At 45.0% G+C, this 19700-nt stretch overlaps 1 protein-coding gene across 1 annotated transcript in view; it reads right to left on the bottom strand.

The window, feature by feature from the left end:
* Positions 1-19700, bottom strand: part of KLF7 (KLF transcription factor 7) — a 56658-nt gene that overhangs the window by 17835 nt on the left and 19123 nt on the right. The window contains exon 2 of the mRNA XM_082311773.1: positions 7935-8547. Coding sequence (XP_082167899.1) covers positions 7935-8547 — 613 coding nt within the window. The remainder of the gene's footprint in view (positions 1-7934; positions 8548-19700) is intronic.

Here is a 19700-nt window from a genome sequence, read left to right as displayed (position 1 = left end):
CTTGGCAACGCTGCTGGGCAAACCTTACACGGAGGACGGCTCTTTTCTCCCTGTCCCTCCCTAACACACATGCCACATTCTCCTAAAAAACAAATATTTTTCCTCCAACTTCTAAAATACCAAACAGTAACCACACTGGAAAAAGACCAAATGTGGAAAATTTCACTCTGAAGAAGGAAAAGCTTTGCAAAGTTACAGATGACCAACAAGAAGACGTCCAAATGGAAGTTTATGCAAAATTAACCATAGTAGAGTTCCATGCAGTTACATATCGAACAAAAGTACATGCAGATGTGCACGCCTGTGTTTTTATAACATTCATTTCCAAGAACTAATACAAGCTTCTAGTGCACTAATGATCACTTGTGGTCATCATACAAAGCTAGAATGACATTGCAAAATTGTCTAACCAATCTATTAAGTTCTCTCTGTCAGTGCTAAGAGTCCAGATGTACAAGAGGAAGGAATAAATCCCTGCTAAGCCTCTGAATGTGGACTGCCATACAGTGAGGACACCTTTCTTTCAGAACTCAGCCGGGGATCAGCTTTTATCTTGAAACACATGCTTGTCATCATTAGCTTAGCTAGCACGCCTGCAAATGTTTTTTCAGCGTTCAGTTTTTGCAGCCCCAGCTTTCAGTCCCAGGTTTTGAAGGCCAGACACCTTCAGCAGCAAATCTGCCCAACACAACATTTGGGTGCCTATCTACAAATGGGGACTGCTGGGATTGTGAACGGGCCTGCAATGTTTTAAAGGCTTTTAATTCTTAGTAAGCCTTGTTATCATGTATAAAGCTGACCTAAGGAAAAATTTTGGTTCCGCAGTGACACAAAGGTTTTGGACGCTCTCAGAGACCTGTGGATAAAGCAGGTCCCATGCAGTATTTTGTCTTCCCCTTTCCGAAATGGCCGCACTAGTCTTTAAACTGCCCCACTTGATGTCCTTGTCTCTCATTCATTTCAATCTACTGCAGCACATTACCATTCCCTGCTTGACATGTGGTAACCAACTGGCTTTTGAGAGTGGTGTCAGACAGTTGTTTTCTGAAGACACAAATACATATTCTCTTAAAGGTCTTTTCCAACCTAAACCATTCTATGATTCTATGATTCTCCTAAACTCCAGCAAAACAGAAAGAGGCAATTTTATTCATGAAATCCACCCTGCATTCCCCGCACCATAAGCTTGCCCTTTAGCTATCTTTCAGTACATTTTTTCAGCCATTATTCCTAGTGCAAATGCAGGCCTGGCTGGTCTCCCTACCTGCAGCTGGTCTATGCTATACAGTGGGCACCAGCTACGCCATGGTGCCCATGGTTTTATTTGGGACCCCACCACCCTTGGCAGAAGCACGGACACTGTATTTAGGTCCACTGTATTTAGGTCAGCTTCCACGGAGCCTTGCAGCTCATCCACTCCTGCTTGCAAGCTGCTGCTGCCGGTATGCAGGTATGCGGGACCATGTCCGCATGGGGTGTGAAAGGCAGGCTCTGGATTAGGAGAGGTCCATCCAGGCTCCTGGCTGCTTGCCCAGATGTGACCCAGACTCAAATGCCCACACTGTGCTTAGGAAGAACCTAACCTGGCACCTGCTTTTGAGATGAGAGGTAGCGCACATGGCTTTTCCTGCCCAGACCACTTCAGCTCTCCCAGCCTGCTCAGGCCCTTCTTGTCCAGTAAGCCCACCTTAGCCTAAAACAGCATATCTGAGCACCTGTCTCTGATTCAGGCCTGGTGTGACCTCAAATACTTCAGAAGTGCTAGTGCTTTGGACAAATGGACAAGAAAACCATAGCTTCTTGTCATTAACCTGCCATTTGTATCCAGTGTGGGACAGCACCAACACAAAAGGAAATCAGCAGAAGACAAGTTGAGGGTTTTTAATTCGAGTCTTTCTCTGTGATCCCCATCATTCAGCCCCTTGCTGGGTGCCTCACAGGGGCTCAGGGATGGATGGGTATAAAGAAAACTCTAGATGACAAACTAGAGATGGCTCCTCCGTGCCTTACTGAGGCAGCCTGCCCATAACACTTGGAGGCACCGGCACTCTCCCTCCTGCAGCTGCTGAACAAACAGCAAACATCACTTTCTAGGTCTCCCTTGTGCCAAAAAATCATCTCACATGGCAAACAAACAAACAAACAAACAAACAATACCTATTTATATTTTCAAACCCAAACAGTAAGACTGTCCTGTGCTATTGATCTGGCAAATGATGGAGCAGAAACAGGTGACTGAGAATTCAGGTACTGGCAACGAAGCAATGGATGAACACCACCGGTGTTTTAAATGGCAAGGGCTGCTTTTGGCAGGGCCTGTCCTCCTGCTGCCTGGGAGGTTCACAATGCTCGTTTCCTCAGCCTAAGCTCTCGCTGTAATAATTAAGTGAGGCTCTGGCCCTCCACAGTGAAATCACAACATTCCCCTCCAAACTTGCCAAATGGCTAAAAGGCTTCAGAACCATAAAGTTTTAAAGAACTTATGACCAGGTTGGGCTCATTTTACTCAGCTTTGATAAACGCTTGTTATGTTTTTACCCAAAAAAACTTCCAAAAAGCCCAACCTCACAACAAAACACATCTTTCCAATTTGGCAATGCAACCGTACCCCAAAACAAACCCAGCCCTGAATGAAGGTCTTCCTCACGCACCCCTCCTCCCTCAACTCCCTTGCTCTCATTTCCAGTGGCAAATTCACCCGTTGTTTTGGCTGCTGCCATGGGAGCTTCAGCATCCTCCGTGTCCCTCTGTGTCCCCTTGCCAGGTTGCAGCCCTGCACACAAAGCTCGGGATTCGCTATGAAGCCGTGGGTCTCTGTACCACAAAAAATCTTGGGCTTTGGCTTTCATTTCTCCTATGCTACCTGTACTGTTCTCCCAAATGCTTTTCTCTAAGTCATTATTCAAAATCTTGCATCCTGCGGAACTGGTGCTGTGCTTGGCTATTTGCTTTTTCTTTCTCTTCATTGGCTTTCTCTTCACGGATGCTACCATACTAACACGGTACAGCAATGCAGCTTCCCATTTGTGTGGTATCACTGACACAGATAGTCCTATTTTCTCTATTATTCCTTTACTTTGTATTAATCTTCTTTATCTATCATCCACCTACTCTCCTCAATTTGGTCTTTTCTGATCATTTCCAAATTCTGGACATTTCCTCTTCTATCTCCAACACTTTGGGAAAGCTCTTCTCTGTTGTTTTAAATCCCATCTCAAAAACCTTCCTGTTCATTAATGCTCTTTCTAATACCCTCGTGCCTCTTGTCTTTTTCTTGCAAATGTAGTAATTTGTTTTCCTGCAGGGTGGATTTGTTTGTTTTAGTTACTCTCACCCAGCACTTTGGATCAAAGAACTATATAATTTAAAATAAGATGTCCTGACAATGTGAAACAAACTCCACTTAAATAAGTGCTATCTTAAGATTGCATGTAGACTCATAACATCTATTCACATGGGTATTTCCCACTTCTTTAGGCTTTAGAAACCTAAATATAGATGTGAGGTGCCCAACTGCTGTTTCTCAGACTTGAGCTTAGGTTGTATCAGATCCTGGTTTTAGATGGATAAAGGAAAAAACCCAAAACCTTCTGATACTCAGAAAATGCAAACCCCAGCAGAACCCCCTAAGGGTCATTTTTTATCACTATCCCAATCTTAAGGATTTCCTGGGCAGTTTATAAATGATGCTTTATCTCTGGCCAGAAAGCACCCACGCCATCTCATACCTTCCCCTGTACATTATGGCAAGGAAGGCTGATATGAACGGTTTTGTCAGGAGACAGAAATCTCCTCCAGAGGTCTTTGATCTGGGAGACACAGCCACATCCCATGACTAATCTTCCCATAGGTCACAGGCCAGCTCACCCTTAGACTTATTTGCATCCCGACACTCGCCAGCAATATCCTGTTTTCTAATTTAGGAAGCACTGACGACTATACACGGGTTTTGGCTCATTCGAATTCCTTCCCTCTCCACTCTCCATTACATTGGCAATTCATCTCCATGCATGTGTGAAGGCTGGGTGAAAATTTCTGTCTCTCAAAAGAGACAAAATGTCATTGTTTGCACTGATGTCTGCTCCATGAATAACTGTGAGACAATGTGCTAGGGTTGGATTATCATGCCAGTCCTGGTAGCTCCTTCTTTAGATGTTTTTACCTCACCCTCACATTGGCAGCATGGTCCTTCCAAACCTATAGCTCACCTTTTCCGCTAGCCCAGCCACTATTTCTCCCCTGACTGGCTTCTTTGCTGCCCTCTGACAGTCAGTCCCACCACTGCTCTTAGCTCCTTTAGACACCCTTCGCTTTAGATGCCCCAGCTTACTCTGAATTCAGTCAAATATTTTCATTTCCCTTTCCATCCAGACAATGTTTTTCCCTTTCCCTTCCAGATTAAATTCTCTCCCACACAGATGATTGTTTTTCCCTCTCCAAAGGTCATCCAGAAGGTGGTTTCATAACCAGTTCAACCATTGATGGACCTTACAGCGCTGTCCTGATTCACTTACTGATGAGATGCGGGAGAGTAATGTGGGGGATGCACCAAGTGCAACATGGGGTCTGAGTCTCTCTGGGCTCCCCAGCAAAGTAAAGCCCTTAGAGAAGATCGCCTCCAATCTAGCAAGCTGCTATCAGTCTGTATTGCCTCCAGCCCAGCCTGGCTCATCATGCAGCAGCAAGGAACGCCAGCCGGCATCTGTCTGGTCAGCCTTACATACGAACGAAAGGAATGCAACCTCCTTCCACCGCCTTCCACCCCCCAGCTCCCCAGCCCATGGTTTTCTTGTTTTCATGCACTGCAGTAAATCCCTTTGATCCAGCAAGTGGACTTTGCACGTGCAAGCTGGGTGACCAGCCCACATCTGCCTCCCTGCCTGTGAACCCCACACTGAGAGCTCTTTGTCTGTCAGGGCACTCACACCCTTTTACACAGAGCCCGCACTGGCAGACTGCTCTTGCATGACATACTAACAAACTACCAGCCAAAGGAAAATATCTCGCAATCATTTCAGACCCTCTGGCTCAGCCACTGACTAAGCCAAGTGGCTACTAGCCATTGGCACTGCTGGGTGCATTCGCAACCCAGAGCACACTCAGCTCAAAGCGTGAAAAAAACAAAGCACCAATGGAGAAAAGGGCTCCTTGTCCCTAGCCCTGAAGGCGTGCATGGGAAAGGAGGCAGCCCTGCCATTTACAATTCAGTCACAAATTTCCATAGTTATTCCTCTCTGTCCCTCTCTTTTACCGGTGGCAGGAGCTCCCTGTGGGGAAACCCCACTGCAGAGGTCAGCGTGAACAGATTTAATGTCTTGATTGTACCAGCTCTGATTTAAGGCATCCAACAGTCAGTGTTTTTTAAGAGAACAGAGCACTTAAGCAGGATGAAGAGGTCTGAATGACTTTGTGCTTTGGACTCAAATAAGCTAGTTAGATAAGCCTATCACACCCCTCACCTCAGTTCACTCAGATTGCTCCCAAGATGTAAATGTTCAAAGGTATTTAGACAATCTGCTTTCCAGAGACAAAAATGGGAGCCAGGTGCCTACCTGCTCCCAGGTTCTGCATCAAAGATGTATTTTAACAACAAGGCTGCATCCAGTCCTCATCGCAAAATGAAACCATGCTTTCTACGCAGCTATGCGCAGCTAGGACGTGGCAAGGTGCAGGATGATTATATGGCTGCAAAGACAGGAGAGCTCCAGGTTTGTACTCCCTCTTGCCTTTTGCCTTCCTGCTTTCATAACAACCTATGCTATCTGCTTAGGACTTAGTAAATGGAAACAGGAACACTCCCATAAACCAGTAAATGGTGTAGGGGCTGGTTAAACCACTGACAGTTTAAGAGGCAATAAGAGAGGGGTAGCTGAACCCACTGCATGAGGTGCTGGGATTGGGAGGTGTGGGCACTGCACCTGGGCAGCTGCAGTCTCATCATCTGATACAGGTATTCCCCATCTGCCAGCAAAGGTGGACTTGTCTTTCTCACCATGCTGAGCACGGCTGTGGATGGGCAGACACATACACGTCAATGGCTCTACGTAGAATCTAAGGCTATTCAACACAAGCATCACAGGGCCAGCGAGAAATGTTTCTCATCATGGATTAATTGTAAAATGTATGATTTCACATGCTGATGTTACCAAGGGGAAAGGTTTTGACCTCAGATACAAAATTCAACCAGACCTAAGGCTGGGTTCAAAAGCATGCAAAATCTTGCAAGATTTTGACTCCAAAGGGTGGAGGTGTTGAAAGAGCAGTGTTTTTTGCAAGTGGTCTCTCAGGACTCCTTGTCCACATCCCCACCTACTGGGTGACAAAACCAGAAAAACTCCACAAGTTCACCCCTTCTAGGCGATTGTGTCACTTCCCTGACTAACTTCAGGAAGAGCTGTGTAAGAGCCATCAACTCCAGCTTGAGAAGGAACACAGGGGTCACATCTGAAGAGACAAGACCACCGCGTCAACGGCTCTCACGCTCTGCATTTGTGCCTTCATGGGAGGCCCGTCGCCTGCGGGAAGGCCTTGGCAGGGACGTCCCCCCAGACAGCCCCGGCAGGGCCCAGCCTCACAGCGGCACTGACGCTACGAGGAGCCTCCTGACTGCCTTGCTGCAGATTTTAAAATGACTGCGCTGCTTTCACTGGCTTTCAAATCACTGGATCACAAGTGAGGTCACTCCTGGCAAGGTGGCTATCCCCAGTAAAAGCACCAGAAAGCCCACATAAAAAGATCAAAACCAATGCCTTTTATATCTTAATATGATTTATACTTCAGACCATGTAACTTTTACGGGGCTGCCTAGTATTTGATGGATGCAGCTCTCTTAACAACCCACACATTTGTTTGATTTACTGCACTGGTCCAACACGTTATTTTCTACCTTGCAAGAACAACCTCGCTTCTAGGAATCTGCCTGCATGATAAGATCGTGAATTAAATGTGCAGTTATCGTAAGAGACCACACATTTTACAGTAAAATTGAGAAAACTGATTACAGCAATCCCTCTGGAAACAAGAATAATCACATGATAAGACAGTGCTAATGGGAATTTATCATCTCTCATCACATGTGAAGCTTAGAACAAAGCAGCAACGCGCGCGAACTGCACAGCTATTACTGCCAATGAATACCAGCCGAAAAGCTACTGGGGACTGTGAACAAATGACAGGAGAGGGGTGATCCTGAACAGCCAAACCTAAGTCAATTCGGTATGCTTCAAGAAGCTTACACAGTGGAGCTTATATGCAACATTAAAATATTACCCAAAATAACAGCCTGACATCTTCCCATACATCCTATTCCCTCTCTACCTACACCATTCCATTCAAACTCCATGTCATTCTTCCATTTGTTCTCACTGGATTTATCACCAGAGAAGTCCAAGATTGTGAATACCTCAACGGTGTGTGCGTCTGTGTACCTACACATCTGCATCTACACGCATGCTCTCTCACGTAAACATTATTCCTAAACTGCATATCTCAGATCTGAAATACATTTTTCTCTTCCCCCCATACAAAGGGCAACAAAACCCTACCCATGCTATTTTCTATTTGGAGCAATTAACACTTGACGAAAATTAACAATTTTAAAGTCTTGAGGAAGTGAGTGCCAAAAACCCAAATTGGCATGCCCACAGTTTTAACATGAATGATATCTATATCCCCTAGGTATCCTAAAATTACTCTGCATCAAGCCCCACAAGACATAAGAAACCCCAACAGGTTAATGGTAGACAGTGAACTCCTCTGTTCTATTGAATAATGGGTACATTTGCTGGCCTACCATATTTTTCCACTGCCCTGTTTCATAGACAGAAGCTTGGACTTTCAGAGAGATTTTTTTTCTTTTCTAAATGAGAATAAAAGGAGATGGTTACGGTTAGGTGGCAGGAGAACAAGATGAGAGAAGCATCCTACACAAGTACCTGTATGAGTCCTCTGGTGAGCCTTTAAGTGGGAGCTCTTTGTATAAACCTTCCGGCACCCATTAAATTGACAGCGATGAACCCTCTTCTTGTTTTCTGGGGATGCTTCTGCCCCTGTACCTCCTTGTTCACTGTCACTTTGCCCGCTTTTTATCGTCCCCGCGGTCGCTGTTGCTACACCCACTTTTACGGAGCTGAGTGAAGTTTTCTTGGCTACCAATTTCAATGTCACTGTGCCATCCACCGCTGAGAGAGTCTGTGAGGTTTTTACAAGGTGGCGGCTGAGCTCCGGAGAGGAAGGGGGCGTTAATGAGGTTACTGCATTGAGTTGGGCCTGGTTGACGGCTGTGTAGCCTTCTGTGGAAGAGCTGGTGGACTGCAAGCTGAGGCACGTCTCAGACAGCAGCTTGTCCCGTGAGAGGATAATGTCCATGTTGGTGCTTTTGTCACACGTACTCGTCTCCACTGGTAAAAGGATGGGGTCCAGCCGTCGGATATTGTCCTCTGCTTCTGGGGCTGAGGAGGCATGAAGGAAGCAGTCCAAATCCTCACCAAAGGTCTCAGAGATCTTCCGCGGTTCAGTCTGAAGGTATCGCTCCAACTCCAGGCATGTCTGCAGGAGGGGAAGGGAGAGGGGAGGAAGAGAAACCACTGTTAGAGAGAGATTACAGTGTAGCTCCCACCTAGGGCAGGAGAACAACGTGGTCCAGTGCCATTCAGAGCCAGCATTCATGCACACCAGCACCTTATCGTGAGACGGTCACATTTTGGGAGACATGAGGATTCAGCACTTGTTTGATGCTGCTCTGAGACAAAGTGTGGGAATATCCACATATGGTAGCCGATATTATGGTAGAAGTGAAGATACGACAACCAGAAAGCACCCGCTGCATTTTCATGATTCTGTACATTGTCCCACCGATACCAGGCCCTTCCCAATTTTAAGTGTAATCTGGCCAACAGTCACCTCCATATGAAACTATCCTAACGGCCCCATCGCCTGGCCGCGTACAAACAAAAAGTTACCTCTCCAAAGAACTCCTTCCTCTTCCTTCACAAACATTAACTTTCGCTCCAAATTTAACTCAGCATAGTTGGCTGGGGCCCAATCTGTTCCTAAAACAGCACAATTCTGAAGCGTAGCATTTTAAGATAGGAGACAGGGAAAAATTTCCAGTGACACCACAGCTTGTTTAAAGAGCCTGAGAGAAGGAAAGGTGTGACAGAAAAAAGGGGCCTACCGTCAGTTTTAGAGGGGTTTTGGCACATTTGGTCAAATGGGGCTTCCTGCGTACAGGACACCAGACTTGCACACAAACACACACATGCACCTTATTAAAAAGCAGTCAAAGAGGCTGCCACATAAAAACGTGTTTCTGCATCTCCACAGCAGTGATCACCAGCACGAGGATGGGGTGAGCCTCCTACTTGAATGTACCTTATACGAGGTGCCCTGAGCTAGCCCCAATAAAGCCTCCAGGCACCACCACACTGCCCAGCATTCTCCATAACCAACATTATAAACTTTTATTGTTTATAGAAAACCGTTTGCTGCAGTTTCAGGAGCTTTTAATGGAGTTTACTAGTGCTATTTTTCATTTCTCGCTGCCTGAAAGGCTAGCTGGTTTAACACCACCGCTGCGATTTTACAGGACTTGGAGAAACAGACATTCTAACTAATACTTTTTAGAAACCTTTAAAAACTGCACCTCAGAGAACACTTCTAGAGATATTAAGGAAGGGATTTTAGGCAAAAATTTTCAGCCTATGGGATCTGGCGACCCAAATACATCTCAGCCCGCGCAGCCCAGCATCTGATCAAGAAACAAGATTCGTATGACCAGAGGAGAGACAGAGACTCCTGCCTTCTGGGTACAAAGGTCCCATCAACGGCAGTGTAAAGAGGCCCCGCTCACAGCTCTCTAGCAGCTATCAGGTAACTCAAGATTATTACTTTCAATGTACCCAGGACGGAGCAATGCTGGTTGCAGATACAATTTGCTGGGATGACTTTCAGAGTTCAGAAATAAATTTGTCAGACAGTTATCTGTTGTTTCTTCTTAAAATAATAACTGATTATAGACCTCAGCTGTAGAGATAGGCTTGGACAAAAAGCAATAAAATGGCAACAGAGACATGCTATACTTCAGTGTGTACGTTATTTTCAGAGGCATGACACTGTATATACGATGTGTCTGCACACAGGCCTGGAGGTGGGACACTTACCAGGTAGTACTCTTGCCTTAAGCAACCTTTCAGTTTTCTTTTTAAAGTGCATTTCTGGGATCACCAGGAATGGCTTTAGCTGAGGATCTGGTCTCTCCCCAGATGAATCCTAACCAGTTTTGGGGGGTGCTCCACAGTCTTTCAGGAATAATCCCCCTCGCCAAATGCTTTTGAAGGCGATGCTTTTGAATTCCCCACATCATGTAATTTGGGCTTTCTGGCCCACTTAGCCTTCACCCAGTGGGGCAGAAACAGGTTTAGGGGCTGAATCAATAAAAGGCTTCCAAGCGAAAGAGCAACCACAATCACAAATTAGGGATGGAAAGGGGGAAAAAAAATAAGAAAGAGACAGGGACTCAAGGCCATTAAATCTGATGACAGTGACATGAAATTTCAATTGCTATGGGATCAGAAAGCTGATCAGAAAGCCCGGCTCCGGGCTGCCCGTGGAGGGGAGGCAAGCGGGAGGTGCTGCTCCTTTAAGGCATCACTACCCCATGACAACAATAGTGGGCCTGACAGTTTTTTCCAGCTTCACCATTAATTTTCCATAAAGAGCAGTTTCTCGATGAGCCCTTTTCAGGCAAAGCCTGATGCTTCAGAAACCTGTAATTATTCCTGGCTCCCCCCTCCCGCAGCCATTGCACCTGTGCCATTTCAAGACACCAGCTGGTCATGTCTTGCCTTCTGCCTCTGAAATCCAAAACCAGTGGATCAAGCCCATCTCCCCATAGAGGGGGGAAAAAAACAACTCAAAGAAACAATATAATGCAGTCCCTCCCTCCCACCCCCCTCAGCCTCTCCACCAAGTCAATAAGGGGGAAGAGCCTAGCAACGCTGAGCCAGAAAAGCCCTCCACCTAATCTGCATGGCAGACAAAGCCTGGTGAGGGGTTATGGCCACAGCCCTTCCTCTACCCCCCGCCAGGGCCCTACCTGCTGCTGCATTTGCCAGGGCAGGCAATTGCCGGCAGAAACAAAGCGTCTTTCCCCATATGCACTTCCCAGCTTCTGCCAAGTACCTTACGCGACCTTCTCTCCTCCTGGCCCAAATCACCCAGGGAGTGGTGTGGCAGCGTTTTGAAAACAGCCTGCTTTCTTCACTCCTGCCCTGGCAAGACTTTCAATTTTTAGGCCAACTAAGCCCGCCCCCTCATCCTGAGCTCTGACCCGGAGAAACCAATCAGGCTGATATCACTAAGGTCCCCACTCCAGCCCAGTGGACCATCAGGAGGGGCAGGAGAGTTCCTCATTCCCACAAAGTCATTTGCCAGCGAGTACATCAAAAACTACCATTATTTTGTGGGAGCAGCAGGATATTGACCACTATCCACCGAGACAGGAACCCAAACTGCTGGTTCAGATGCTGGTGAACCCCTGTAGGTCTCCTACTTCCGCTACCAACCTGGTAGGAAAATGATCCAAGGATACGTAAGACAGGAGCTAGCTGCTCTTGTCATGCTCTTGTCATAGTTCTGTTGGATATCCAGCTTCTCCTTAACCACTCATGCAAGAGAGGGGGAACTTTGTGTAATGGATGTAATATATGTCGCATGCGACATTAAGTCTGAGTATCCTTTGGTTGCTACGTTGCAGGCAACTTGGTAGGTATTAAACTTTCTTACACAGTGCCTATAGGACTTACAGCAATAAAGACTTCGAAAATTGCAACGGGAAGAGGAAGACGGCTCCCTTCAGGAGCACAAGAAGAAGATCCATAAGATTGCTGATTGCTGTCAAGCCGTTGTCACAGGCAAGCGATAAAATGTGACCCACCACTTCAACCCATCTGCCCTGATTAACAAGGGTCATTCTCCTTGCACCTTGCTCCTCAATTTAGCCAGTTAAAAAAAATTATGATTCATGGCTGACAAATAATAGGATGTGACTTTGTGAGACCCCATGTACTTGCAGAAAACCAGCTAGCAAAGGATGGTAGTCTGGCATGTGGACATTCCCGACAAGGCCTAAGCCTGATTTTTCAATTTTGGATACAATTGCAAAAAGGCTCAGTTTCCCAGCAGAGGCACATTTCCACCACCTGCAAGAAATGGTGTGTGTTCCCTGCCTACACACCAGTAACTCATAACATCTCTTCACTCCCCACATTATACTATCATCTCAGTCCTCTGGGGCATGCATAGCAGCAGAATTCACATAAATTGCGCACTGTGACACCTCCACATGCAGCACCAGATCCTTCAGACAGCACAAGACGGCCGCTGTAGTGCTGTCCTATGCCTGTTAAGAACCTACTTCTTACTTGTTAGTCCTTTCAGTGTTTGCAGTAGCACTGATCCAGGGAAATTCAGTGTTCAGTACGTCTGTCAAATCAGAAAGGTATGACCTCTAATCTACCTGTATTCTTACCTCCGAAGCTCATCTAAAGCTCATCTACTGAAAGTAAAGATTATTTATCAAACACACTGACTATGCTCACCACTATGAAATACAATGCAAGAGAAACCCAGTGTGTGCCTCTGATAGTAGAGATGTGATACATTTGTACGATTTTCAGCAGAGCTTAGCACTCACCTAATTCTGCAGCCAGCAGAAATCAAGACAGTTTTGCTACTAACTTCAACAACAAGACAAACCCCAAACTTTCCAGTCCCTCCCAGACTTGCAGGCACTCGGTTTGGCTCAGGCAGCCTAAGTTTTAGGGTACTTGTCAGCTGTCCAGGTTAAAGTGCAACCCAGAACATTCAAAATCCAGATATGGAGCAGCTGGAGTCACCCCTCATGATGCTGATATTTGACTTCATCACTCTGCCCCAGAGAGCAACCAGCAGGAAGGCTCTATCTGGGACCACCACCGTCATCGATGTGCCAAGCTTCAAGGCAGTGGAGGTACCCGATGTCTCTGTCTCCCCTTGAGAGAATGATGGGGGAAAGACGTGCCCATAGGCAGGGACACAAGTTTGGCATCTGGGTTCAGGTCCAGACAGCTGGAAAACCTAATTCCAACTGATGATCTAAAATGAACTCTCAGTTCCCGGGGTATAAATCTAAACTTGCTCCAATGAATTGCAAAGAACTGGTCTCGATTCGCAGTCATGTTGTGTATCGGAATTTGACCCATACATACAGGCTCTTGAAAAATCACAGGTCACTTCAGAAGCACCTGTCTATGCTGTGAAGTCTTTACAGTACTCAAACCCCTTTTGCACAGCTGAAGACAGCACAATGTGGCAACAGTAAAGGTCTGTCAAGGGTAAAACAAAGCCCAAACACTTATAATGATTCGAGGACAGAAAGTCAGGGAAGACACCTTATCAACATCGTCACTGCGTTCCTCTGTTTCATTGATGCTGAAGTATTTTATAACATCTTGATTTTGAATTTTTCTAGCAGATCATGGGAAGTCTTATCTGGAAGTGCTAGTTACTTCTAAGTGCCATTTTACTGCAAATATAATTGGACATCAAGCACCAATCTTGGAAGTTATCCAAAACCTAATTAAGAACTTGGATACTTAGATCAGGCTCTGACAGAGAATGAAAATGTTGAATGTGGTTGACAGGCAGGTCTGATCTACCAGCTCTGTTTACAATACTTGAAAGGATTCTCTTTGCAGCATAATTTATACAAGCAAAGCAGAATTATACATGCAATAGCGAAGGTCAAATTCCAACCTCCATCATGGCCCCATTGCTTTCCACTGGCATGTAAAAAAGGGGCCTTGTCTCTAACCTTAAATAATTGTGAAAGTCTCAAGGCTGCAAAGGAAGAGAAAGCACCCTCAACCTGAAGGCAACCCAAAACAACAATTCTAAGGTCAGTGCCGCTGCAATTCACTCAAGCTCAGAGCAAACAGTGGCACCAGGTCCAGTGCTCGGTGTCAGTATTTCATTCTTCAGCAGAACAGCGAAAGCTTTGAGCTATGGTGGCACTTGCACTGCTGATGCCAGAGGCAGATATTGAACTGGATGTTGTGGGGCAGCCCTGAAGTTAAGAGGAATAAGAGATCCAAAATTCACCTGCCTTCCCCAGAATGACATGCTATTTTTGCCCTTAACCCTAAAACAAGGTTTGAAAGATGCATCTTCTTCCCACTGCCAAAAGCCTTCATTACTTCCTGAACAACAACAAAACCCAATACTCTTGCCCATCTATTCCAAGATTGTCATCTGTTCCCACCCAGCTGCCAAAACCTCCAGCTTTTCCTCTTGGCAACCTCTACTGGGCAGTTGCTAGCTGTCAAAAAGCTGCAGCACATCAGAAGCTTAACATTTGGGACAGCATAAAATAAACAGAATTTTAGTATTAAAATAAGTAGTTTTGCAAAATACATTTGGGAAAATGGGAAAACTGCAGTCTGAAATGAATGAATAGTAAGAAAAAGTTTCAGGCAACAGCAAATAATTTCTATTGCAAAGGATTTAAGACAAAACTCCGCGTCACGTGCCAGCATATCTCGCCTATGTGTTATATAGTTCATTGAAAAAAAAGACAGCTAAACCCACTTTTCAGGTACAACAATAAGACACCTAATGACAGCTAACTCATGGTAAATATCTGCATGCAAGTTCTTAATCCCTTGTATATATGAAGCAAATCAAGTTAACTGTATGCTCAACAAACAGGCTTTTGCCAAGAGCAAAAAGCAGGCACACACATAGTCAACAAAGATCGCTTGACACACAAAGACTTGTTTTCCTGTGGTAACTTCACCATATGCCTGAGCCGTCAGGGTAGTCCTCTAACACCGGCTGAATGGGTCTCACCGGCCACTACAGCCTGCAATGGACAAGTCCATTAACTCTTGACTATGCTACACGGGACTGAAGCCTCTGCAAATTTCTTCAATATAATAATGGCCTGTGCCCTTTTTCGCCCTTGGGCTCAGCCCAAAGAATGAACCTTTAACGAAATGTATTTAGCCAAACCAGCCTGTTCACTGTTATTCATGCACAACAGCACTCTCAACGAACACCCTCCTACCATGACCCAGACGGCTTTCTCCCTGGATGTTCTCCACAGCATTTTGCTTCAGAGAATAAAAGATACTGAAATCAGAAGCCTAAACCACATTCAGCAAAGATACACTTTAATGTAAAAAGTTCTGCAAATTTACTTAAAGGACAGAATCACTGCCCTCATATAAACGTAAGCCACTTTCCTGTTGCTCTGGGGCATGATGCAACCAGGGTTATCAAAGACTGATCAGCCTCTAAAGTTCAAAGGATCAAAACCAATTTTGCCATAAATTAGCAATTTCCACCAGCAGAAATGGGTGGTAAAACAGATGTCTCAAACAGAAAAAAGGTCTGAACCTATAACTCCAACCAAGGAGTCAAAATCAAGATTTGGTCCCAAACTTAGTGATAATGAAATATATCTTATCTAACAAATATCCTTTTAAATGGACAAGACAAAGTTGTTCACTAAAAATCTGTGGTATTTGGGCTCTAAGCATAGAGGATTTCAGTGCACTGGTTGTGAAATATTGAACAAAGGACTGCAGCTAAGCATGGCTCAATTTGATAGGCATCTAGGAAAAAAAAAAAGGATGAAAAATCTGCAAACACTGAACCAGGGCTTTGGAGGGCTTTTGTTGTTTTTTGCCGGTTTAATAAAGATAGAAAAAATATCTGCAACCAGTCACAACAACAAAAAATAGCATCAATGTCAGCAAAGGATTAAGGATAGCCAAATCAAGAATTCAAAAGTGCACACAGCCCATTGCGCTACTATCAAAATACGGTAAAACCCATGTGTGCTTGTACACCAGCACATGCCCTACAGGCTGCCATGCAATCCAGACGGCAAGTAGCCATACAATGACCATTTGAGAAATTATATATATGTAATGTAAGTGTGTTTCAAAATCTTTCTGAAGAGATCATTTATTTATATAACAGCCTTGGATGGCTTTGAGTGAGCTGGCTAGTGGCCCTCACTGCAAACTTTTCCCTCAACTTCTTCAAGTGTGTATTTAACCTGTTGCCGTCCAGTTTGGAAACAGCTTTATTTTAGCATTATAAATAGCAAAAAAGGCACAATTAGCTCCTTGAATTGCCAGTCCTAGCTCCTACTGAAATCAAAGGATCAGGTTCAAAGCATGCCCCAGAGTGTGGTAAACTTCTCACAGGAAATGGATACGCAAGAGCAAATCCTGATGGCTGTGGAACATACAAAGCAGAGCAATATTTCAGGTCTCAATCCTCAATTAAGATTCATCCTTACAGAGTATTGCAGTGGGGTTACACAGCAGAATTGGATTCCTTGTAATTACTCTGGATAGGATCATGAATGAAAAAATGTACTCTTTAGAGATGTTTCATTAACATCCAGAGATAGCTTAACATTTCCTCCTCAGCAGCTGACACAAACGTATACACTAGTTGTGTGCTCACGCTCTCAGGCAACAGCATATTCGTAAGCACAATTCTTCACAATTAGCTTATTAAATCAAACCTGGAGAGGAGATGTGATCAATACACTCAATATATGCTACATTTCCTAAGAGTCCTGGGTTGCGAGTCATCTCTTCTGCTCTGATCTAAAAACATATTAAACCAGAGGATGCATAACACTGAATTCCTAACCCAAAAATGTGCGATTCCTCATCTAGACTTTGCGTGTTCAACATTTTTGCACTGGACTACTGTATCTACGCTGTACATGATGCCCATTCATTATCACATCTCATGGCTCAAAAAACCTTTTGTATGTTCCCTTCTGTATTATTTTTGGCTGTGGGGAGGAAGAGGTGGGGACCTGTCTGGGAAACAGGAAGCAGGAGGAAGGAGGGGAATATGTTGTAGAATAAGGTCAGAACAAAGAAGAATAAAAGAGCATTTATTCCATTTCTAAACGATAATAAACATATAGGACCAAAGCCTGCCTCCAGCCACGCAGGGAGCAGTGGGCTGTTTGGCTGAAGTTTAGACTTTAACGTGAGCACAGCAACTGTCCAAGCACATTTACAAAAAGCCATTTGCTGCTTTTTTCTTTGATTTTTTTTTTAAAATCATTTGGGCAATTTGTTATCTTACAAGAGCAAGAAGATGCATGTGCTGCTGTGATAAATATGCCACTCTGGGCAAGGAAAAGAGAAGACAACAGACTTGAGGTTCACCGTTACACTGAGAAAAAAAACTCTGACTAGAAACAAAGCCATGGGAAGCACAACGGATTCTCAGCTGGGGTAAATCAGCACAGAGCAGCCCTGATTTCATGGTTCCTGTTTACATCAGCTGAGGACCTTGCCAACACTCAAACTCCATGAAATTCTGCTCTTGATTAGCGCCACTTAACTCTGTGGCTTACGTGAAGCAGAATTTGACATGTTCTTAGGCAGCTGAAGATGGTTATTTTATATTACGAATCTTGTCTACTTTATTAGGAACAATGTAACCCAAATGGAAAAATAGCAAGAATTTAAAAACAACACCAACTTCAGACATCCTGATACTTGGATTTGTCTCTTTTTTCTCTTTTCTTTTTTTTTACATTTGGGCAGTCTATACTGAGGTACTCACAAACTGGTTTCTGCCACTTCTAGACCAGAGTTCTCATCATCTATGGACAGAAACAACAGCCTTCACGCTTGAATGTCCCACTGCAGGTAAACTTGCCTCTCACTCAAAAGCCAGGTGCCCTCCAAAGGATGCTCCCTTTGGTTTTCCATTGCTTTTCTTTTCTACGCTGCTCTGCCAAAGTGCTTGTTTCAAAACTCTAGCCACCAGGGATTTTGATCAGCCTCAAATCTCACAGGCAGTGCACTTGGGCTGCCATGCACCCTGATAAAAGCAGCACGGTCCTCTTTAAAAGCAATTTGCTGGAGCACATTGGTAAAGCACCTGCCAGTATTGGCGTAACTGCTCAGCAGCAACCCAGGCAGCTGCCCACAGGCATCTGAGAAGACCTGTATCCCCAGAATGCATTAAATCAAACAAAAAGGAGATCTGGCAGGGCCTTTCGTGGGTATCATTAGCAACTTAAGGTGCACTGTCAAAACTGGACAAGGCATTGCTCACTCCTCATGAAAGGATCACGAGATCAGTCTCGCATCAGCGTGGTTTCCAGCAGGCTGTACGGCTACTGGCTGCAGCACGGCATGGGAAGCCAACAGATCCCATTTAAAGCCCTGCCATTTATTGACTTGAGAAAGCTCGGCAGGTCAGATCACCAGCTGCTTAGAGTCAGCACACCTCTGTGAGCCAATTTACACAACCACAGCTCTCGCGCTGGCTTGCTTTCTTCGGTCTGTTGACTGTGGACACCCACCCAGTTGTTATGGATTTTAATACGCTGCAATATGAAAGTGCTATTTCAGGACAAAGTTATTAATAGCCCAGCAGCCAGAAAATAGCCTAGAAGGAATGCAATGTCTTGGTATTCCTGGAAGATGCGACAACTTCCCAGCATCCAAGCAGCACCATGGTTAATTCAAAATGTTTCTGTGCAGAAGACTGTCTTTTGTTAGATGAGCTAACTATATGATAAGCCATCACGACATGCCTTCATAGAAATGCCCGGTATGGGTACTTGCAGAGTCCCAAGTCTGCAGAGACTACAACTCAGAAAGGCCCAAAGAGTGGTATTTTGTTACTCTAAGCAGGCTGGTGAAAAGCAGAGGCTGGGCACTGTGATGGAGCATCAGGAGAAACAGAAGCTCTACTCTTCCTGAAGGTGGAGGATGGGATGGGACCTGTTTGAGCCCTGCTCAGAAACCTCTCTGACTCCAGGACCTCAGAGAGGCTCTTCTTTTCAGCCTACGAGCACCCTCTCCTTCCCTTGTTTCTTCTGCATTTCCTCAGCAACACTCTTTACTTGGGCAGGAGCCCTGCAATCAAGGCAAGTCAGTGTCCCTCTTCATGCTTTCTCTTAAGCCTTCTGTTTCTCCTGGCAAAATATCCCTGGAAACGTATTGGAGAATACTGTGCAAAACTGCCAGACCCTGCCTCAAGTTTATGCTGGCACCTTTCCCTCTAAAATCAATTGGGAGGGTTCCCAAATTAATTCCAGGTACACCACCGAACACAACACTCAGCACCACCTTGCAGAGATGATACCAGATGAAGGTGTATCTCTGATGGCAAGGCTTTTAGCATGCCGTCTGCCTGCACCTGCACGGCTGAGAGGCCTTCGGTTTTCTGGTCCCATCCCTATGTATCCTCTTGGAGTAAACAGAATTAAACTCGACACTGCATCTTTCCCTGAGAAGAAAAGGTCCAAATGATGATGCCAGGAGTTGGAAGATGTCACGTTCACAGCACTGCAGCCTTACCCATTAAACAGCCATAGACAGCTCCAGCTCACTACGCATGCACTGCAGGGAACTGCGGTCCCTCACCACTCTCCAGAAAACAAACAAACAAAACCCGCTTACCAACAAGGAAAAGAGGAAACATATTGTAGTCATTATAGTCTCAACAGTGGACATGTTATCTGGCATATTTCCAACTCAAATGTTTAAAAAATGTAGTTAGTTTACCTTAAGTGTCCTATTTTTCCCAATTTCCCTTTTCCACATCTATTTAAGCCTATATAGCATCTCCCGAGATAAGCCTGCCTTTGTGGGTTGGCTGTA

This window comes from Platalea leucorodia, assembly GCF_965183815.1.
Source record: "Platalea leucorodia genome assembly, chromosome: 5".
NCBI classification, from domain to species: Eukaryota; Metazoa; Chordata; class Aves; order Pelecaniformes; family Threskiornithidae; genus Platalea; species Platalea leucorodia.
The sequence above is the reverse complement of the archived record's forward strand: the minus strand, read 5'-3'. Positions and strand labels throughout refer to the sequence as shown.